The following is a 24,012-nucleotide window of genomic DNA, read 5'->3' as shown; positions in this document are numbered from 1 at the left end:
AAAGACTAACTCTAGTTGGCTTTTATGTATAGAAAAAACTCCGCGAGCACTATGCATCCGAGCCGGAATTCAAACTTGGATGGGCTGGCAGCTATCCCAGCTACCCAACCAACAGGTCGACGCCCCGTCCTCACCATGGAGGAATATAAATGGATTGAAGATGTGATGACAGTCAGATGGCCGCCGATCCACGAATGGTCGAGATCAAGTGGTGTCAGGTCGTCGATGACATGCATAGACGGCACGCGTGCGTACAGCGCTGCAGGAAGCTCAGGTCAATGAGTACGGTGAGCTACATCCTACAGCGGCACATGTGTAGGCGTCTCGACTGTGGGGCTGGGCTGTCAGTGTGTTTCTCACTCTTTCGGTCCCAATGTTGGAGAAGTGTAGCACATTAGAGAATTTACAGCCGACCTCGAACCGGCCTCAACCGACCAGACTGTTCGGTGTCCCTCGTATTCAACTTAAATATAGGACAGATATGAGACGGTTTCGGACTCGTTTGCCTGACAGGCTCGGCCCATCACTGACCCTACATATATCCCCTCCCATAAACCCTAGACAGCAGTCCGCTCAGTCCACTCCATACTCTTCGTCCCCTTCTCTTCCCAACTCGATCCATGGCGGATGATTGTAACAGCTTTGGCTCCAATGGCGACGAGAGCGATGTCGATGCGGTCGCTCTCCACATTGCTTTGCGCCGCTCCCGTCTAGATCAGGGCCGCAACAGTGGAGGTAGCTCACGGAGCGACGCGTCGTCCCCCTTCGCCCGCCGCCGCTATGCGGGCAACGTTGCCGGGCCCTCCCGTCCGGCGTGCAGCGCCGATGGGAGCACCGCCCGCTCCGCCCCATTCCGAGTACGCCTCCTCGCCGCCAGTACACCCATTGTACCTCTAGAGGGCATCCACGGGCATTGTTGGGTGCTTGTGCCCTCGCCGGCGCCGGTCCGTTCGAGGACGCCCGAGTCGGAGGCGCGGGCCACACGATGCGAGCGGCAATACGTGAGGGAGGCCATGGTGGCGGCCCGACAGACGACGCGTCGGCGAGGCACTAGGCACTCGTGCGCTCTTCGGTCGATCCCGAGGACGCGCTCATTGCGTCCATCCTCTGGCGCTCCCTGACAACAAGGGAGACGCATGCCAGCGGCTGCGGGGAAAGAACGCCAAAGCGCTCCGGCTCGCTATCGAGTTGTTGGAGCGCGAGGCATCGGTGAAGGCGGTGGCGGTGGCGAAGGCGAGGAGGCACACCCAAGAGTAGGAGCGCTTGATTCGGAGGTTTAACGGTGGTCACATGGAGCTGTCGGACGATTTTGATGATGGATCAAGCTCTGACGACGACGACCCTATGGCGGCCGACGCCTACACCGAATGCCAAAGCAGCACCGCTGACTGCAAGGGGAAGGGGGCGGTGAGCAAATGGTGATTTTCTTCGCTCTTCCCTATTTTATTAAAAAATTAATCACATGTTTAGGGTATTGTCCAATTGAAATTGCATCTCTTGATTCTCGGATGATCTTTTATGCTAGAATTATGCCCGATTTAACCAGATTTGGTGCTAGTTCGTTGGTCTACGTAAGTTTATTTTCATACATGCATATGTTGCATGGATATGTGGGACCAGATTTGAAATACACGGATGCGGACGCACTAAAATGAGGAATGCTCGATAAGTGCCCGTGGGCACTCCCGAACACGTCCACGGACGTTTGAGGATCAGATTAATGTCCTCGGCTGTAGATACTCTTAGCACATGTAGTACAGCCACATGCGACGTTCCTCCTTGGGACATGCCTAACTAGCTGCAACATACAGCATCTTTCTTTTTTGTATTGAGGGAATGCAACATACAACATCTGTGTGTAAGTACGTGTCCGGTGCACGGTTAATTACCGAAGACTACTATCAGTAACATACTGACTACTTTATCAGTAATCTATAATACGCTACCTTTCATTAGCGATGGTTGTTGTTCTGTTGTGCTGATTCTTTGGAATCTTAGCACCACAATTTCCCGATTGTGTACTACAACAAATTTTGTCAAACTCTGACGAGGAAAGGGCGATGACAACAGCGCGTCTTCAACTCGCTTCAGTGCTTCTAGCCGTTGCTAAGTGGTTTACAGGTTGGATGAAATTTTTATTATTTCTTAGCGTTCGTTCTGCTACCGTGATTAAAGATGAATAGAATTAAAAAAAATTCAAAAAAATATATATTCTGGGTTCTCTACTATCGCCAGGCCACATGCATGCGGCATGGACGGCAATGGAAATGATCAAATAATCTACACAACAGAAAACTGGGAGAGGAGAAAAGGTGTGTCAACGGCTATGTACGACGACGCGGCCCGGTGACGGTTTGTGGTGTAAGTGCGTCAAGCATTTCAAGCGTACATCAGTTACGTTTGTCACGGTTGGAACATCACTTTTAATCTATTTAGAGACCATTCCTCCCAAGAGAAAAGGCGGCTAGGGTTCTTGCCTTCCGTCGGTGGCGCCATCGGTCTACTATCTCTTGTGGTCTTAGGGCCGTGGTGTATCCGGCGGATTCCGTCCTTTTGCTGGCGAGAGGGAGTCATTTTAGGTGGTTTTTTGAGTTTCGTTATTAGAGTTTGTGTCCTGTTTATGAAAGCAAGACGGCATCATCGGACAACGTGTAGAGGTATCTCCAGCGAATCTTGTGGGATTCAGTTGATGGTTACCTTTGGTGGATCTACTTGAATCCGGTTTTCGTTCATCTATATTTGTGTGTCTTCATGTTAGATCCTTTCGATATACACGTCTCTTAATCGTGGCGGTTGTTGTTCTAATCCTTCAAGCATATACTATCTCAGTATGGATGTTGTTGTTCTGATCCTTCAAGAGTATATTATCTCGGTATGGATGCGATTGCGGTGGTTACCTATTGAGGACTATTGTCGCTGCTACCCATGACCAGATCAACTGCCCTGGGTGGCCACGCTATGCAGGTCATGTTGAACAACATAATATTTTTTTTAATTTTTTTTAAATCTATGGGGCCTGCTACGTGTCGGCCGGCAGATCTTTTAAAAAGATCCACCGCCTCGTGAGTCGCTGAATGTGTGGCACAATCCAGAGGCTCGGCGTCTTCATTTACTTTGCAACAGAGATCTTGTTGCAGAAATACTTGCAACAAAGGCTATGTTGCAGTCTTGCAGAATATATTGTTTGCAACATAGGTTGTGTTGTGGGATTTTTTTCGCTACAGATGTTTTGTTGCAGATTTTTTTTGCAATAGAGGTTTTTTGTAGAGTTTTTTTTTTGCAGCAGAGCTGATGCTGCAAAAGCTTGTCTAAGTTGCCGTTTTCATTCGCCGCTATGATTTGCAACACCACTACTCACCGAACGACACCTATCACCGCTAGAACGAACAATTTGCAGGGTTACGCGGGTGTGGGGGCCACGTACCTTCCAAGCCCTGCCCGGTCGCTCGATTGCCTGGCGATTCATGAAGTAGCCGGAGCCCACACGAGGGCACATTAAGTTTTATTTTTCAGTCGTTGAAACTTGCGTTTTTTATTTAAAACTTGCAATTTTTTCTTACTCGCTTTTACCAAGTTTCATAGATAAAATTTTAAGGTATTTTTTTTTGTCGGTCGTAGACAAAATAAGTCGTGATTTTATTGTTTGCGTGTACTAAGATTCAAGAGTTGAAGCTTCATATTTACTTTTTAAAATTAATCAAAACGTATTCAAAATGTATCTTATCTAAAGGCCCTCGTCACAAGAAGCACGAATATAAAAAATAACTTAATTTGGACTCTTCGTTCAAAAGATATAAGTTTGAAAATCCCGTCATTGCGTGCCGTGAGACCTGCGTGCCAGAAATCCCCTCCCCTGCTAGAATGAGCCATCGACGCGCTGCCAGAACTTTTCAAAATCGACTGAAGCTCTATAAAAAAAAGTGAATGAAACAACATTCATAAAAAAGTAATAGAAAGTCCGAAACATCATTAAAATGAAACTTCAAAGCGCTCGGAACGCCTCTGTTTAGCAATTTCATGTAGGCTATTGATTGATTTAACAACCTAAGAGCATCTATGGCCCTTTCCGTAATTGTTTTGCGGGGATCTTTCCGAAACGAGCAGGATCACACGTGAAACTGCTACATTGACCTGGCACGTATCAGTGTATCACCATGTATCCACTTGAATGTTATCAACTTTTGATCGTCTCTCTATCACTGCGTAGGTATTCTCTTCACCACGTTTAGGGCTCCTTTGTTTTAGAGGAATTTCATAGGAATTCTAGAGAATAGGATTTTTATAAGATTTTTTTTCTTTAGAGCCATTTGGTTCATAGGAATGGATTCCTATTCCTACATAGGATTGGTTCCTATCCTCCACATTTCATAGAAAAATAAAAAAGAGCCTAGACTCAATGAAAAAATTCATTTGGTGTCAACCAAATGACATCTTGTTTTCTATTCCTACTCATAGGATTTGAGATACATGTCATCTCATTTCCTATAAGATTCCTATTCTTATGATAATCCTATCCTATGAATCAAAAAGGCCTTAATGTTTTCCTCCGCTACTCCATATGCATGCACGGTATACATGTGAAGCGCGCTCGCACACACACGCACACAGCCCCACGGGTAGTCCGTATGCTGCAAAATTAATTAAAAGGCTACTACTCCACGGGGAGCGGGCCAAGGGCACCTTTTCTCCATTGTGCTTTGTGCTTTGTAGGAGGAAGAATGCACATCAACACACCCGCCGCTCGTGATCGATCGATGTCCGTCTAGTCTAGCCGCTGACTAGGCAAAGCTGGATGCACGCAAGTGACTATTTTCTTTCAGAGGATGTATGCAACCTAGCTACAGTAATAATGGAGTGGCCAGCACAACTCCAATCCCTTCCAAGATGGAGGCTCTACTTTACTTTTCCGATCGAGAAATGCAAACCGTGGATTCCTGGAGGAAAAGGCGCGCGGGCATTTGATGGGTCGATTCAAACCGTCCGCCGCGGTACGAGATAGGTAGGAATAATATAATGCTTAGTATACTTAGCATACTTTAGAACGGACGGTGTACGTTAGCACCTACCGCCACCGCTCCAATTCCTCGCTTCCAGTACAATAATTCGCCACAAGGAACGATCCAGACAGAGTTTCCGACAAGTGATCAGTTAACTATGTAGGTCTATCTGACTGATTCCCGTAAAAATCTATCTGATTGCTTACTATATAGCCAGGGCTAGCTAGCAACGGCATAAAGTCGAGAAACACGTAAGACACATGTCTTTTTTTAAGAATACGAAGTCAATGGAGAAAAGCTAACCATGGAGGCATTGATTGATTAGAAACTTGGAATTTTTTTTCTTTTGAGGATACATTAGAACTTAGAACAACTCCAAAAACTCTTGTAAAAATCTTCCATAAAAGCGGTTTTACGGAATGACTGTATAATTTATGGGAAGTTGACCATCAACTACTTTTCTCAGTTCCCATGAACTTCTTCCTGTATTTTTCTTTCAATTTTCCACTAAACAAGCCTAGCTAATAGTCTAGGGCCTGCAAGTCTGTGACACGGAGGTGCGGCCACGCAGTAGTGCAGGGCCAACGGCTGGGCACGGTGACGCGGCGAGGTGTGGCGCCTCAGGCGTGGCGCGGCATGGCGGCGAGGTAGCAGCGATGGTGAGGCAGCATGGTGGCGTCGACGACGGTGTGGCGCAGGGCCAACACGGGGGAGTCCGAGCAGTGTGAAATATTTTCTAAAACAGTTTAGTTTATGAAATACTTTCGTTTTAAGGTCAAATTTGCCAATTTTGCCCCGAGCATGAAAGCTCATGGGATTGTAGCCCACCAAAATTATACGCGAAGGACTTTCTTCCCATAGTTGCCGAAAGAAATGGATGTTTTTATGGGAACCTGTTAACGAATCGTAATTAGGAAAGCTACTGGATACTAACTTTTTGCCCCAACTTTTTGTAAGCGCTAGTTATTTGAGGTTTACGATAGCTGTTGGAGTTGCTCTTAGAACTGGAATGGAACGGAGGTGCGCTGTTGGAGTTGCTCTTAGAAGAAATGGAGGTGCGATGATGATGACCAGATGACCGCCGATGGATCGACGAGTGGTCCAGATCAACCGGCGTCAGGTGGTTGATGACATGCATACACGGCACACGTACGTACGGCGGTGCAGGAAGCTCAGGTCAATGAGTCGGTGAGCTACAGCGGCACATGTGTGTAGGCGTCTTGATTGTAAGGCCGGGTTGTCAGTGTGTTTTTCACTCTTCAGTCCGAAGGTTGGAGAAGTGTGCGAACGTAACCGTACATGCGAGGGACTGGCCTAACCCTAACTAGCCGCAACATACCAGTATATCTGTGTGCACAAACGTACTACGTGTGCGGTGCATGGATAACCGAAGACTACCACTCTACCAGTAACCTACAATGATATTCTGACAGGTGCCCACCGCTAGGCCACGTGCATTCAGCATGGAGGACGGCAATAGAAATTCAGCATCGAATAATCTACACGGGAAATAACATACAATGATATTTGAGGTGTTTGATTCTGGCTTCGTTAAGCCAATCTAGGTTATAAAGGAAATTGAACCGTGAACTATTGTCCTTGTTTGACTTTAACACTAAGCTCTATGAATTATTTTATTATTGAGAGATAGTAGTACCCATGCTGTAGGAAAATATTCAATTCGGCTCCCGCGAGCAAAGCATTTGCTCGTACCATCATTCCATACCATGTGAATTCTAAGGACTGAACCCGGGTAGCTGCCTTGAAAAGTTTTTTTTAGGTAAATAGGAGTTTTATTTCATAATGATAGGGTTTCAATTATCTTGAAAAGTTACGAAATTATCCTGTATGTACTCCACAAATCCAAAGAGCTTTATGGATGTAGCAAGGAAGGAATGCCATAACTAATAACCGCAAAAAAATAACTTTTCAAGATGGCTATTTATGTCATCTGAAAAATTGATGATATAACTAGGGACATAATATTCTGACCACTACCCATGGGCAGCCACATGCATGCAATGGGCGGGAATGGAAATAATCAAATAATCCATACAGCAACAAGTTGGGACACGAGAAAAAAGTTGTTGCCTGAATGGTGCTAAATCCTTGCATGAGATGAATTTCTATGCTTTTACTTTTGATACAGCAACCACACAACCACATCGCGTAAAAGTTGTTGTCTAAAATTCTTTTACTTTTGAATAGCAAAAGAGCCCGTGCGTTGCAACGGGAGAAAAAACACAACACATTCTTAACCGAACAACCATCACTCAAGCCACAATAGGTCCATCTTCTTTATTTTAGCAATGCGTCATAGTTGTGTTGCCGCTTATCCTTCTTCTCACCCTCGCCGGCGGTGGCCTTAGTGTTCACACAAACCAAAACGTGTTAGAATGTGGTTAACCCTAAGACGTCTCTCTCTCCCTCTCTCCTCCCTCTCCCTCTCTCTCGCTTTCTCTCACACTCGCGATGAGAAATCTGTTGTTTTCCCCTGCGACGTATTCAGAGGTATGCATGTGTAGTTTTCGATGTTTTCTTTTCCCTATATGATTATAGTGGGTGTTTATTTGCAATCCGGATCGCCGCATGTATGAAAGAAAAATGGATCGTGCGCTATAGTTATAAGTTTGCTTCCAAAACAATATTTAACAGGTAAAATTAACATCATATACAGATTTCACACATTGTTCTAATCAAATTTCATATATAACATATTAAAATCGGAGTTACGGTTTAAAAGATACGTATAATTTAGAAAACCATTTGTTTGAATTAAATATCTTCCAAAATAATATTTATAAATACTTAACAGGTTAAATAATCTTATATTCATATTCTACATATTTTTCTAATCAAATTTCATATATAACATGTTTAAATCGAAGTTACGGTTTAAAAGATATGGATGGTTTAGAAAAGCATTTATTTGACTTAAATATGATCCACGGATGGAATACCTAAAAAGTCAGGGTTTTCTGAAAAACTGTAAAATAACGGTTCGGTGTGACTTAAATCTGAACTACGAATTGATTTCATGAAAATGCAGGGGCTTTTTTGCAAATTGGTGCGACAAACAACCCTGCGTGCTTCGTTATTACGTAGAGGTAGAGATAGAGAGTAGTAAACCCACACAACCACACACAACACACGAGCACGTGTGTCTTACACATATGCTAGGAAAAATTGAGAAGCCACCGTCTTCCCATAGCGTGAAAATTCTAATAAGGATTTCTTTTAGATACCGTCAGGAGTGTTGCATTTCATTAAGAAGAGGAAAATACGGACTCCCTCCATCAATATATATATATGGTCTACTGCTTTCTTTTTAGGCTAATGTTTATAAATGACTTTCTATCTTCTAAGTTTACCCAAAGAACTATAAAAACTTTGAATTTTCGGGAGTTAAGGACTGCAAAATTTACTGAAAGATGTGACAGTTCATCTTCGTACCAATCACAAGACTAGTGTGTTAGGGCATTTCCAACGCTGTCCCATAAAACGGAGATCGTATTCGCCCATGGACCGGAGGGGCTAGTCCCCACACACAAATGCGGGGGGCGGACATTCAACGCTATCCGCATACATTTCAATTACTCTTTCAACGAATCAGACAAAATTCATGCAAACCAGATGATATTCATACAAACCAGACAGCAACATTTACATTCTGGACATATTTTACCTAACAACTATATGAGACTAGGCTAAAATTAGTCTATGACTGGTCGCGGCGGATCTCCACTCCCACGGTTTGTCTTTCCTATGTCCAGCAGCCCGCTCATCGGACTGCCTTGAGCCCCAGACGGATATGCTTTAGTGGAAGGGCAAGAGTGGCCTCCATGCCCATGAAACACGAATCAGGGTTGGTTTTTGGGGTGGGGGACGACGATGGACTACGAAGCGGGCAAGACATCGACTGTGCTCATTGGCGACGCAGCGGCGGTGGCCTTCGTGGGTCCCAATAGGCGGTGGCCTCCCATGGTCTACTTTTCCTCGCTATCGGCAGTGGTCATGGATGTGTTGGCCACTTGGTCGATCTCCGCAAGGTCGGCTTCTTTCTCTGACGGCAGGATGTGATTCCGTGAATGTTGACAGTGGATGACGCTGCCATGGATGGGGAAGGAGCGGTACCACATGACCTCGTCCAGGGAAGTCATGATACCCATGCCGCTGTGCTCCCTCACGTGTCGGCCTGGAGCAACTCACCACTCCTTCGTGAGCTAGCTTGGAGCGGCTAGTTGCTGAACCACGCGTCGGCTTGGAGCGGTCACTTGTTGTGCCGCACGCCAGCCCGCAGTCTCGCCCATGGTACTAATGGCCTGGAGCGACGAGGGAGGTGGAGCAGCGACTTGTCTGGCTCGTATCCGGCAGGCTCAGCAGGCCATCCAGTCAGCATTTATGCCGGAGAACTCCTCTTCCTACTCGCCGGATGCCATGAAGAATGTGAAGAATATGGTGCACCCAGGGGATGGGAAATGGAGGTGTGAAGCGGTTCTTGCCCGGCATCTGACCTCGTTTAAATATGATCCGGATGCGAGAAGCCAGTCGGCGTTGTGTTTAATGTCGACCGGCTCCCGAAAGGACGTGTGACCGGAGTATGTTTTTCAACACATGCGCATGTTTACTAGAGGTAGGCGGGCAATTTGTAACCGTTTGAACGCGGCAAGGACACGTGTTCAGCCAGGCATGCAGCGAGCGGCGCTCTCTCGACCGACAGTGAGAAGTCGCGTCCGCTCTGAGCAGGCGTCATGGCGGAGCGGCCGCTCTCCCAGCGGCATGAATGCGGGCAATTGGCGTTGGACTGGAAAGCACGCGGGCCAGAGAGGAGGGTTTTGGATTGGCCATAGTTGCGAGACGCGGACGATGCAGCGCTCCGGATGCCTCGCAAACCCCACTCCCCCACTTTGTTTCCAGTTTGCCAAAACAATTGTGTCTATCACAGACCCGTGGATTGCAAAACACGTCCGGACCGCACGATCGGGACGGTTGAGGGCGGATTGAGGGTCGGCGTTTCTTTTCAGACACATCCAAGATCGTAACTGTACATTGCGCTTTGTTCACCAAACATATAAATTTGACTCAGCCTTGGTGCTATGTGCGGAATGAATGTAGTATGCTGGGCTCAAATCGAACATAAGCAATCAATTCAGTGCACTTTGTTCACTCGTAAGCAGTCACCATCACCAGTTCACCGCTTCACATGCGGAGCAGAGCCAAAGCAGAGAGTGTCTTCTTCTTCTTCTCCTGTGCATCACGAGCCCCCCGCGCCGCTTCCTCTCCTTTTCCGCTCCCCACGGCACTACGAGACACCACCACGACCCCACCCGCTCTCCCGTGCACGATTTGAACCGCCTCCGCCTTCGCGGGAACCAACGAGAAACGAAGGAGCCAGCCATGTCTGTGTCGTCGGCGGAGATGGCGGCGGTGAAGACGTCGTCGAACGGGATGTGGCAGGGCGACGACCCGCTCCACTTCGCCTTCCCGCTGCTCATCCTGCAGACGCTGCTCATCCTGCTCCTCAGCCGCGTCCTGGCCCTCCTCCTCCGCCCGCTCCGCCAGCCCAAGGTGATCGCCGAGATCGTGGCCGGCATCCTGCTCGGCCCCTCCGCGCTCGGCCGTAACAAACCCTACCTCCGCGCGCTCTTCCCGCCCTGGAGCGCGCCGGTGCTCGAGTCCGTCGCCAGCCTCGGCCTCCTCTTCTTCCTCTTCCTCGTGGGGCTCGAGCTCGACCTCCGCTCCGTCCGCCGCAGCGGCCGCCGCGCCTTCGCCATCGCCGCCGCGGGCATCTCCCTCCCGTTCGCGTGCGGGGTCGGGGTCGCCTTCGTCATCCGCCGCGCCATCCCTGGGGCGGACGAGGCCGGCTACGCGCCGTTCCTGGTCTTCATGGGCGTCGCCATGTCCATCACCGCGTTCCCCGTGCTCGCGCGCATCCTCGCCGAGCTCAAGCTGCTCACCACGGCCATCGGGGAGACGGCGCTCGCGGCCGCCGCGTTCAACGACGTGGCGGCGTGGGTGCTGCTGGCCCTCGCCGTGGCCATCTCCGGCAGCGGGGACGACCGGCGCAGCCCGGTGACGTCCCTCTGGGTGCTCCTCTCGGGCGCCGCGTTCGTGGCCGTGTGGATGCTGGCCGTGAAGCCGCTCATGTCGTGGGTGGCGCGGCGGTCGGACTCAGGAGGCGGCGGGGGATCCGCCGTGTGGGTGGCCTTCACGCTCGCGGGCGTCCTCGCGTCCGGCCTCGCCACCGACATGATCGGCATCCACGCCATCTTCGGCGCCTTCGTGTTCGGGCTCACGGTGCCCAAGGACGGCGGGTTCGCCGGCCGCGTGACGGAGCGCGTGGAGGACCTGGTGTCGGAGCTGCTTCTACCATTGTATTTCGCGTCGAGCGGGCTCAAGACGGACGTGGCCACCATCCGCGGCGGCGGCGCGCTGGGCATCCTGGCGCTGATCATCGTGACGGCGTGCGCGGGGAAGATCATGGGCACGTTCGCGGTGGCCATGGCGTGCGGGATGGGGGCCAAGGAGGCCATCGTGCTGGGCGTGCTCATGAACACCAAGGGCCTCGTCGAGCTCATCGTCCTCAACATCGGCAGGGAGCGCAAGGTACGTCTACCTACTTACTGCGTGCGGCCGGTACGTACACACTACACATCACCGGCCAGCACGACGTCGTATATATACATGTCTTTCTGCGTATAATTTATGTATTTTGGTTATTTCTTTGCGTGCTGGTACGTATACGTGTACGTGCGTAGACGTGAAGAGAGCCAAAAGAATGGCTATCCGGCCGTCTGGTCTCGTGAGGACAAAAGCAGGAGTCACCTGCTGCTGCTGCTTCCTCTTCCTAGATTCGTCTCTGTCTATCTCTCTGTTGGTAGTCACTTGAAACATGGGAGAGAATAGATGGATCATCTCTATGCTACGTACTATAGCTTTCTAGATTCTGCTCTGCCATGGCAGTTTGCTCTCATTTCTTCTAGGGCAACGAAGTCAGTGGTAGCACATGAAGAGTCCAAAAATTACACCTTGTTCCGTGAGTGAGTGAGTGAGTCAGTGATTAATCACTTGCTGAAATTTGACGGCTGCAAAGTCCAAATGAAGTGCTCCAGAGCGTTCCTTCAGCATGCACGTAGAGCAACCGTTTGTGAGTCTGACACGTGGGTCTGCACTCTGCAGTGACGTAGATGCCCACGAGTCGCTCATGCACGCAGCTTGGAGCATGCGTCCCGTGCCATCACGTGGCGCATCATGCACTTTGCATTAGAAACTTGTAGCGGAATGAACAATCTCTCCCGATCCAAAACCTTCTCACATACGTAGGGCCTGTTTGGTTTTAGGTCTAACCATGCCACACTTTGTCATACAATATTGTCACACTTGTCTAAGGTTAGTTTTTTAAAATGAGAACCATAAGTTGGCATGTCTAAAAGAATCTTGCCATATTTTTTAAGTGTATGTGATGTGTGCTTTAATGTGACTTGCCTAAGGTGTAGCTTGAACCAAACATCCATTCAAGTAAGTTAAACTTGCCTAACCTTAGATGTGGTACGCAAACTTAATCTCAAACCAAACAGCCCTGTAGTATTATAGTCCGCTAACATGAATACATGATGACGGTGCACTTTGCATGGTGTACTAAGTAGAAACTAGTAGTGGAATGAACAAAAACTTCAAAGTCCAAAAATTACGCATGTGATTTTACATGACTAATAATCCTTGAGTGGTTAATCACTTGCTTAGTTGACCCTGCGTGCATGGCTGCAAAGTCCAGATGAATGACCGTTTGAATCGCTCATGCAAGTAGAGCAACCGTTTGAGTGGCTGACACGTGGGTCCGCAGTGGCGTAGACGCCCACGAGTCGCTCACGCCCACCACGTGCCGCATCATGCACTGCGCTGCGCGGCGCGATCCGACGAAATGTCTACGCTATGCATTATTCATTTTGGCCCATCAAAGTCAACACAAACACTCTCAAGTCAAACATAAATATTCGACCATGTTTCTTCCTTTTTTGTGCGGAAAGATTCGATCATGTTTCTACCTCATTTGTTTTTATTTTTTTACTTCGTTTTACAGAACACAGAATGCTATAGTTTGCAATTTTGATTCGCAAAAAAAAAAGTTTACAATATATTTTTCTTAATTTTGTCATAAGCTGTAAATAGAAAGATGATCAGATTTATACTCTAAAGATTGTGCTAATTATACTCTAAAGATGATCGGATGTTCGTTTGTGTGAGAGCTTTTTCAGGTATACGGATTTTGCAGAAATTCAACCAAAACTTGCGTCTGTTCATGTTGGTCTGGTTGCAGGTGTTGAACGAGGAGACGTTCGCGATCCTGGTGCTCATGGCGCTGGTCACCACCTTCATCACAACGCCCACCGTCATGGCCATCTACAAGCCGGCGCGCGCCACGGGCCGCCGCCGCCTGCACCCGCGCAAGCTCCACGGCCCCACCTCGGCGCCGTCCTCCCCGTCCTCCGCTGCTGGCGGCGCCGCGGGCGCCAACGCCATGGAGCTGCGCGTGCTGGCGTGCATCCACGGCGGCCACGACGTGCCGGCGCTCATCAACCTCATCGAGACCATCCGGGGCCACACGCAGCCGCGCCGCCTCGTCAAGCTCTACATCCTCCGCATGGTCGAGCTCACCGAGCGCACCTCCTCCATCCTCATGGCCCGCGCCGCGCGCCGCAACGGCCTCCCCTTCCTCCGCCCCTACCGCCGCGGCGACGACCAGGTCGACGTCGCCTTCGGCACCTACGCGCAGCTCGGCCACGTCCACGTCCGCCCCATGACCGCCGTCTCCGCGCTCCACACCATGCACGACGACGTCGCCGCCGTCGCCGAGGACAAGCGCGTCTCCCTCATCGTCCTGCCCTTCCACAAGCGCCAGCACGCCGGCCACGGCGGCGGCGACGAGGTCGAGAACCTCGGGCCCGAGTGGCGCGCCGTGAACCGGAGGATCCTGCGGGAGGCGCCATGCTCCGTCGCCGTCCTCGTCGACCGCAGCTTTGGTGGAGGCGAGCAGGTGAGCTCCGAGCAGGTCGCGCACGGCGTGTGCGTCCTGTTCTTTGGCGGGCCCGACGATCGGGAGGCCCTCGAGCTCGCCGGGAGGATGGCGGAGCACCCCGGCGTGCAGCTCACCGTGGTGCGCTTCCTCGACGGCAAGGCCGGCAGCGAGGAGCACGCAGAGGTCACGCTGCGCCCGACCGACGCCAGGAACGCCGAGAAGAGCTACACCTTCTCCACCGCCGTCGTCAACGGCCACAAGGAGAAGGTAACAAACATTTTATTACCATTAATGGCGGCATTGTTGAACTCCTCGTATTGATTTGACTACGGTGTGCGCGCGCAGGAGCTGGACGAGGCGGCGGTGGGCGAGTTCCGGCAGAGAATGGGCGACACGGTGCGGTTCGAGGAGCGTGTGGTGGCCGGCAACGTGATCGAGGAGGTGGTGGCGATCGGCAAGAGCCGGGAGTACGGGCTGGTGGTGGCCGGCAGGGGGCGGCTGCCGTCGGCGATGGTGGCCGAGCTGGCCGTCCGTCCGGCAGAGCACCCGGAGCTGGGACCTATCGGCGACACGCTCGCGTCGGCAGGGCACGGCGTGGCATCCTCGGTGCTCGTGGTGCAGCAGCACGACGTGAACGCCGATGAGGTGCCGGTGTCCGTCGTCCAGATCGACGGGCAACCCCACGACGGTGAGCACGGCAAGGACGACGTGGCCGAGCCGTAGGAGTGCATCGAAACTGCTCTGCTCCGGATCAAGCGGCGCCTTATTTCTACTTACTACTCCACCTAGGATGATGATGATGACATGACTTGTGTGTATCTTAGTGAGTTTGGTGTTACCTCACGTGTAATTAAATGGTTAATAAGTTAACACGCAAAATTTCTCACCAATAACTATAAGCAATTTTTCAAGAACACCAAATAGCAAATTGAAAATTATTGTTTAAGTTATCAGGCAGCAATATCTCACCAAGTTAGCAGGCAGTTGGTAAGTGACTGCAGTGACTCTCCGAATGCATGTGAAAAAGAAAACAAGTGTGTAAGGAAAGCTAGAAAATTACAACGTGCAAAAAATTCATAAAACAAAACGGGAAGAAGAGATAAAATAGACTCCCCAAATATTTTCTTGTACAAAATTAAATTGCCATATTTTTCGTTAAAATTTTGCAGGTTCCCAATCCAGAACACTCCCACTTTCATATTTTCCCAATACGTTTCTTAGAAACTTTAAAGAAGCAAAACCACCAAAAATGAATGAATTAATTTTTCGAAGTGATTCATATTTCGAGGTTCTCGACAGACCCAAAACAATTTGCTTGCTTTAAAGTGACTTTGAAAAAACATCAAATAATATAATGATATACATTTTTTCATTAATAGAACGTAAGATACAGTTTTTTATCATGCTAATTTTTGATAGGACATATGTAGTCATATTTTCTTCGATGATTTTTTGCGATTATCATTTGATGGCATTTCTACCTAGCTACATCCACAAGGTTTTGACAGTCCCTACAGGTAAACTGTACAAGTTTCAAAACCATTCTATGGGTAATTTCTTCGTTAGTTTCCACCTACTCGGGTTTAATCCTTATTAGTAGAATTCGCTGGAATGGAAAGACAGTTGTGCCTTCAATATTTCCTAGCATATGTGTAAGACGCGTAGGGCTGTAAGAAAAGCTCGAGGCTCGTGAGCTGCTTGAGATCGACTCGTATTTTAGCTCGACTCAAGATCGACTCGAAAGGAAATGAGCTTAGTATGAGCACTTTATGTAGCTCGATCAAGAAATGAGCTGATCTTGAGACAGTATTGGCTCGCTCAGTTTGAACTCGATAGCTCGATATCATATAAGTATATTAAATATTTTTCATGTTTATTACAAAGAAATGGTTAGTTTATTATTATATATGTTGTGTGCGAATTTTTCGCCATTTTACTTACTAACAAACATGGAAGCTTAATTAACAGCGAAGAAAATTTAGCCTCAATATGGTGCATGTTCAGTGGTATGTTGAATATCTTGTTATTTTTGCCAAAGTTCAAGAGCAGTTGCACCTTTATTTTCTTTTCTTGCAAGTTCGTCCATGATATCTTATCTTCAGTTGAGAAAGAATAAGTCGAAATTTGTAGTAATTTTTTATGTTGTGGCCTATCTCGTGTGGAAATTTGCCTTAATTATTCCAGAAAAAAATCATCTTATTTAATTCAAAACTAGCTTGAGATCGTTACAAACTAGGGACGAGCTACTTTCTACGGCTTGACCTTGAGCTTCGCTTAATTTGAACTCGCTCGTATTTTAGTATGAGTTGAGCTGAGCCTAATCCAACTTGCTCGAACTCAACTCGTTTGCAGCCCTAAAGACGCGCGTACTCGTGTGGTGCGCATGGTTATGTGTGTGTGAGTGCGTCTACTACTCTCTCTCACAAGTAAAAGAATCTATAGCTTCAAGTCGAACAAGGATAATTTAGCACCAATCGGGCAGTCTTTTTCTCCTCTCCCAATTTTCGTTGTGTAGATTATTTGATTATTCCATTGCCGTCCATGCTGCATGCATGTGTCCTGGTTTGATTATTCCATTGAGTAGTCTTCGGTAACCTTGCACCGCACACGTACGTATACTGGTACACATCTTGGAAAGCCTCAGATATAAGTATGTTGCAGCTACTTAGTGTTGGAAAATTATGCATCTCTGGATGTCATTAGCAGGAACTGATTGCATCTAGATCACCTAAAAACATGAACAGAGAAGGGTTTAGGGGATCATTACATGTCACGGCAGTCGAAGTAGAGGTTCTCCTCGACGTCCTGATTCCTTCAGGGCGCCACCGGCACTTCCCAGGGACAGCGGTGGCGGCTGGCTTAGGTCTTCCCGTCGCTGCAGCACTCCCCCTGATCGGATGGGGTGAGAGAATATCGGGAGGAGAGTAAACTTTACGTGAATTGTGATCTCGTAGGTGGCCAGCTCTCTCCCGTATCCCTTTTAATATGGCGCTGGCAACAGGGGATCCAAAACCTGAGTTGGTTTTTGGGCGCCCCCGATCAGGGCGCGTTAGTTCTGATCGAGGCTCACGTACGTTGGTACGTGGACCCCTTCACTTATTGTTATCGCTTCATCTTTTTTTTTGTTAGACTAATAGATCTAACGGGCCTGTTTAAGCCGTCAGATCATAATTTATCCAACAGTGGTATTAGTCGCCAATCTTGATTGCAATAGATCCCTTTATTGTTGATCAGTAGATCACTACCATGTTTAGATCAATGTCAAGTTTAGGGTTCATAATCAAGATTGAAAGTTTTAGCCCCTGGTTAGCCCAAATATGCATGCTACTGTCTTGCTGCCCCCTGTACATCATCATGTTGTTTTCTAATTGCTACGGATTAAGTACTGCTATCTTTTGGTCAATCAATTTTTTAATTAATCTAAGTTAAGATCTAATGCTCACTTTCATGTTAAGTTGATTAAAATTGATCATGCTTAAGTACTGTTTCCATATGCATTAGCAAAATATTAGGCAGAGGGATACATGCAAGTCTACAGTAGCAACCCCTCATGATGAAGAACCCTAGAATTAATCCCAAATTCGTAAGAACCCTAATTCTGCAATTATGACTGTTTTTCCCCCAAATCAAGCACTGATGTACACGAATTGGAGAAGGAATGAGGAGAATCCTCACCTAATGCGCCGCGTAGCCGCCTCTTCCCTTCGGGGCCCGCACTGCGTCCACCGCGGTGCGAGGGCGGAGACGCCGTGACGCCGCCGTCCTCAGGACGACGTGCGGGAAGAACTCGGCAGCCGCCGCTGCTCTAATGGACGTGCCTCTGTGTGGCCGACGCTGCGCAGGTCGCCGTCGCCTTTCATGCCGCGGTGGCCGGCGCCCATCCTCCTCCTTGATGCGCCATGTACACGGACGCTAGCAGCCACGCTCGACGAAGGAGCACGCCGGACATCGTCCACGGCATGCTGCTTCGACGAGCGCCGCCGCCGCGCCACCATGGCCGGCGCGCCTTTCGGGCCGCCGTCGAACGCCGTTTCCCCGCCAGTGAGTGGGAATCGGGGGAGGGTTAGAAATGGATAGGGTTTGACCCAGCCGGAGGTTTTGCTCGGGTTTGGGGCGATCCGAGCCGTCGGCTCGATCTGACGACTCAGAGCATCGCGCGGCTCCCTACTGGGCCGGCGGGCGCTAATGGGCCGATTCTGGCTGTCGGATGCGGCCCAGGTTATGTCAGTCCAGCGAAAACACAAAAAAAAAACTTCTTCTGGGCTGGGCCGTTTTACGTGTAGCTGTGGGGTCTTTCGGGCTAAAATCACTGTCCGATTTTCTGTTTTTACAGTGCGTTTAAGTTAATAGTTATTATGTTTTTGCATAGTTAAAAAATAGAAAATGCCTAAAACTAAAATGAACACATTATTATTCTGGGTAAAATTGAACCAACGAGATATTTTATTCAGGATTTATTATGTGTTTTGCATGATGAATTTTTAGACATCAAAAATAATGATATTTTCTTTTATGTTGATGTTTAAATTCAGAATGAAATGACTCTAATTTTAATTCGGACCAACGTTGTTTTATTATTATGAGTCATCCCCTATGATATTTTAATTCCATGTTTCTTCTGCCCAACGGTGTTTTGACATGGAGTTGAAATTAAATACTTGGCATGTTTGTTTATTTACCAACGTAAATTTATAATCATGCAAGTTTACTTATGAATTTTTATGATGATTTCAGCTTCCGCTCCATTTCGGTCCGACACGATCGAACCACTTACGGGGAGTAACTTCCCTCATTGGAAGTCCCAAGTCGAATTATGTTTGGGTTGGAATGAATTTGACTATGCCTTGAGGGAAGAAAAACCTGTGGCAGGTGTTATAGGGTATGCAGAACTAAAGAAAGACTATGATGTTAAGATGGAAAAGTGGAACAAGTCCAACCATATTGCGCTTCTCATCATTAAAGCGACAATATTGCCGGACATTTCTGAAGCACTCCCTAAGAAAAACACTGCTAAAGAATTCCTCACTGAAATGGAGGAGCAATTTAAAGGCTCCGACAAAGTGTATGCTCATGAGCTTTTTGCTAAACTTCTTCAGAAATACACTATTGACGGAAACGTTAGGCAACACATATTGAGGGTGGTAAATGCTTACACCAAACTTAAGGCTTTGGAGTGTTCTTTAAGTGAAGCCCTTCTTGTCATAATTATTCTTGAGTCTCTTCCAGAAGAGTTTGAACAATTTAAGGTCAACTATAACTCTCTAAAGGAAAAATGACCACTCTCTGAGATGACCGCAAGGATCATCCAGGAGGAAGAGAGGATCATGAGGCAGAAGAAAGACCATGTTTTTCATGTTGGCTCTAACAAGAGAAAGCATGACGGGCAAGGTTTTCCCAAGCCTTAGAAAAAGCAAGTCAAGAAAGAAGGCACTAAGCCATTCAACCCTAAGGCATTCAAGGGTAAAGAAGCCGGCAGTTCTTCTTCTGCTCCTAGCAGCTCCACTGCTGGAGAAAATTCTTGTAACTTCTGCAAAGAGGAGGGACACTATCAAAGGGACTGCCCAGGCTTTCTAAAATGGATGAACAAAAGAGGTATTGATGAAATTACTTTTGTAGATGAATCTTTTTATGTCGAACTTTCTATAAAGTTAATGGTGGATTGATTCAGGGGCAACCACTCACGTTGCTAACTCTATGCAGGGATTCGATACGATCCAAACTATAAGAGGAGGAACAAGAAAGCTTAAGGTTGCGAACGGAGTTGAGGCCGATGTTGAAGTTGTGGGATCTCTCACGTTGGAGCTACACATTGGCCACATTCTTAGATTGAATAATGTTATTTATGTGCCTACTGAAAGAACATGCGGTGCCCCCATGTTTGGTTTTGGTAATTGATGACAATCTCTATGGACTAATGCTTTCCTTGAGTTATATTTGAAGGTTTTGTCCATAGGCTTTTCTTGGAGTACATGTGTTGGTTTCAAGGAGAGTTTGTGTCGACCAAGGTGTTATTCAAGGAATTATCCAAAGATTGGTCATTTGAGAGTTGAGCTTATTGCAAGCATGTCTTGAAGAAGAAAATTGTGTGATCATTCATGTTTACCTTCAAGACATCATCCAAACGAAGAGAGTTGGAAAGATTCAAGGTTGATCAAGACTAAGTCAAGAGTGAATCAAGTTGATAAACTCACAAAGAGTAGAAGATGTACCGAGAGGGATCAAGTGATCCCATGGTATGGTAAGCATTGTCCATTGCACTTTGTGTACTAACTCATGGTCTATGTGAGAGTCTATGTGGGGTTAGGTACGTGTCCATGGGCTTGCGTCAAGAGGATGATATCATACAACCCATGGGAAGGATGACATCAAGTGGTGATCGTCATCAAGATTGCCGTGTGCAATTTCAAGTGGAGAATCACGAAGAGATCAAGTGCTTGAAGCTTGCCATCCATTTTGGTGTCAATGGACTTGTGAAGATGTGCTGAAGAGTGGCTCACCCATAGTGGAGTATGGGGGAGCAATCATCTAGTCTTCATCGACCCAACGCAATCAAGAAAGGTGGTCCATATTGAGGAGGACAGGATCGTCATCATCTAACTCAAGTGGATCATGTGCAAGGCAAAGGTTTGCCCTTGATAGGTTTTCTATTTTACCGGTGTCATGGTGGTAGTTGGGAGACCGGGTTATAGGATCGATAGCCGTACTATCAAGGGGGGCTCTCAAGTGAGTAGCTTGATCGTATCGTTCGTCGAGAGCTCAAACCATTGCATCCTTGCATCATGTTTCTTGGTTCTTATTTGGTTCTCTTTGTGAGTCTTGGAGCTTATGGTCATATTGATGACAAGCTTGAGTTCATCAAAAACGAAGTTCGCATGCGTCTTCTATGATGTTTTCGGTGTTGTAGGTTTTACCGGTCTTATCCGAGGAAGGGTCCTCACCATTTTCTTATGGGACTTTTCTAATTTGATTCTTATTGTTATTTCTTTCAAGATTGTGTTATCCCTTGTCGCTAGCTTTCCAACAAACTTGGTTTCATCGAATTCGGAGTCCGTTTGCAAAAGTTGTGGCAGTTTTGGTGTTCTGAAAAGGCTGCAGCGGTACTACCGCGAATTGGAGCGGATGTAATTTTTTACTACCGCTCCAGAGCAGTACTACCGCGGCTCCTACAGCGGTAGTACCGCTCCGGACCAAAAACTCGTCCCAAGTCTTGCGGTGGTAGGCCCGGATGTATTTTTTTAGTACCGCTCGCAAGCAGTAGTACCGCTACCATTTGCGGTAGTACCGTGAGGTCGAGCGGTAGTACCGTGAGGACGAGAGGTAGTACCGCTTCGGCAGTTTTTCTGGCCTTTTGCCTCCTCGTTGTTGTTTTTCAAAGGGGTACTTCCGCCCTAGCGGTAGTACCGCTCCTTGGAGCGGTAGTACCGCTCTGTGCGGGCTATGAGCATAACGGTTGGATTTTTCCCCACCTATAAAAGGGGGTCTTCTTCCCCAATGAACCTATCCTTTTAGCTCGTGTTCTTCCCCCATTGTTGACCTTCTTCGAGCTTGCTAACTCTCAATCCCTCCAATGATTCTTGCTAGTTCTTGAGGGAAAAGAGAGAGGAGATCTAGATCCACGTTTCCACCAATCACTTTCTCCTCTAAGTGAGGGGAACCCCTTGGATCTAGATCTTGGAGTTCTTCGTGTTCTTCTTTCGTTCTTCCTCTCATTCTCTTCCCTAGCATTAGTTGCTTTGGTGGGATTGGGAGAGAAGGACTTGGGCACTCTGTGTGCCCTTGCCATTGCATTTGGTGCATCGGTTTGAGTTCTCCACGGTGATACGTGGAAGTGAAGTTTGAGAAGCTTATTACTCTTGGGTGTTTGGGCACCCTAGAGCTTGTCCCTCTTGGGTGCCTTGGCGCCCAAGACGGTTGGTGGTGTTCGGAGCTCAATCATTGTGGTGTAAAGCTCCGGGCAAGCGTCGGGGTCTCCAATTAGGTTGTGGAGATCGCCCCAAGCAATTTGACGGGTACCGGTGACCGCCCCAAGGGTTGCCAAAGTGTACGGGTTCGGTGACCGCCCCCAAGGGTTGCCATTTATACGGGTTCGGTGACCGCCCTCAAGGGTCCCTTAGTGGAATCACGGCATCTTGCATTGTGCGAGGGCGTGAGGAGATTACGGTGGCCCTAGTGGCTTCTTGGGGAGCATTGTGCCTCCACACCGCTCCAAACGGAGATTAGCATCCGCAAGGGTGTGAACTTCGGGATACATCGTCGTCTCCGCGTGCCTCAGTTATCTCTTACCCGAGCTCTTTACTTATGCTCTTTACTTTGTGATAGCCATATTGTTTCTTATCATATATCTTGCTATCACATAGTTGTTTATCTTGCTTAGTATAAGTTGTTGGTGCACATAGGTGAGCCTAGTTGTTGTAGGTTCTGTGTTTGACAAATTAACCGCTAGGTTTATTCCGCATTTGTTCAAGCCTAAACCATAATTTTTTTAAAGCGCCTATTCACCTCCCCCTCTAGGCGACATCCGCGATCTTTCAATTGGTATCAGAGCCTCATCTCTCTTTGTTAGGCTTAACCGCCTAGAGAGTAAAGATGTCGACTAGGGGATTATGATTCTCTCACACTCTTAGTTTCGATGGCACAAATTCTGATGTTTGGGTAATTCGCATGCTTAATCTCTTTAGGTTCATGGACCCAAATTTAGAGCGAATTGTAGATATGGGTTTTTCTCCTCCAAAGGATCCTCAAAGATTATCTTTAGAGGATGAGAAAAACTCTTATCTCAATGCTCAAGCTTCTAATGTGCTTTTCGATGCTTTGAGCAATGTAGTTATATTTCAACTCATGCCATTCCGGGATGCTCATGAGTTGTGGACAAAGCTTCAAGATAAATATGGCGTGTCCAAGTTTTGTGGGGATGATTGTTCTCCCTCCACATCCGGCCGTATAGTCTTCTCAACTTCTTCTACTTCACCTACATGTGGCTTGCCACAAGGTAATGATATGGTGAGTAGTGTTGGTCATTGCAACGATGATAGTATGTTTATTGTGGATGATCCTTCATCACTATCTTATTGCAATGCTCCTTCTTTGGGCTTTAACACTTCGAGCACTCCAAATGTTTCACATGCTTGTGTTGATAGTCCTTGCATATCATGTAGAAATTGCTTGACTAAATCCCATGATGATATGTTTACTATGTCTTGTTGCCATGATAAAAAATGCATATATGTCCTCGAATTGTTGTGCTAACAATGTAGAGGAAACCCAACACCCCATGGAACAAGATGTGGTCTTGAATGGTGCTTCAACGGATCCTTCATCATCATCTATTGCATTTTTCCTTATGGCCAAGGCTTCAAAGGTATCTCCCACTTTGAATCCCAATATATCTTGTGATGATGGCAAGAGTGATGATGATGTTGATTATGATGAAGAGAATGATAATGTTGCCTCCTTAAAAACTAAGGGGGAAATGATTTTTAAATCTCTTCACAAAAATAAACTTGCTCGTTCCAACTTCATGGAAATCATGTCTCTTGCCATTGAAGGCAGGAAATACATTGAGGAGTTGGAATCTCATCTGGAGGAGCATGAGGTCACCATTGAGAAAATGGAAGCTCATGAGCGTGATTACGCAAATGAGATCGCGGAGCTATCTCAAGCTCTTGAACATGAACAAACCACATCCGAATCTCTTGAGGAGACCTTTGCTCTAGAATTATCTAGAATAAAGGAATCTCATGATAGAGCACTCGAGGTGGCCAATGATTTCAAAACTAAAAATGCTAAGCTTGAAGTTGCTCATGCTAGACTCCTTAAGGATTTTGAGCACCTCGAAAATGGCTCAAGGATCATCAAGGGTGAGCTCATCAAACTCACCGAGTCTCATGCTCAACTTAAAGCTTCATATTCAAAAGAGCTTGCCAAGTTGTCTTCTCCTCTTGTTGCTAATGATGATGCTTGTGCTACTAACTCTATCTCTTGTGAAGCATCCATATTAAA

The 24,012-nt window shown here is 47.4% G+C and overlaps 1 protein-coding gene and 1 pseudogene across 1 annotated transcript; both read left to right on the top strand.

Annotated features, from left to right (window-relative positions):
- Positions 1-10,181: 10,181 nt before the first annotated feature.
- On the top strand, positions 10,182-14,927 carry CHX20 (cation/H+ exchanger 20). The gene is made up of 3 exons (XM_048707523.2): positions 10,182-11,603; positions 13,315-14,280; positions 14,359-14,927. The coding sequence occupies exons 1-3, from the start codon at positions 10,395-10,397 to the stop codon at positions 14,734-14,736; spliced, it is 2,553 nt and encodes an 850-aa protein (XP_048563480.1). The 5' UTR covers positions 10,182-10,394; the 3' UTR covers positions 14,737-14,927.
- A 3,810-nt stretch (positions 14,928-18,737) lies between these two features.
- Positions 18,738-19,418, top strand: LOC147988721 (uncharacterized; annotated as a pseudogene).
- Positions 19,419-24,012: the final 4,594 nt, after the last annotated feature.

This window comes from Triticum urartu, chromosome 1A (genome assembly GCF_056163025.1).
Source record: "Triticum urartu cultivar PI428250 chromosome 1A, HENAU_Tu73, whole genome shotgun sequence".
NCBI classification, from domain to species: Eukaryota; Viridiplantae; Streptophyta; class Magnoliopsida; order Poales; family Poaceae; genus Triticum; species Triticum urartu.
Note: the sequence above shows the minus strand (reverse complement) of the source record. Positions and strands in the feature narration are given on the sequence as shown.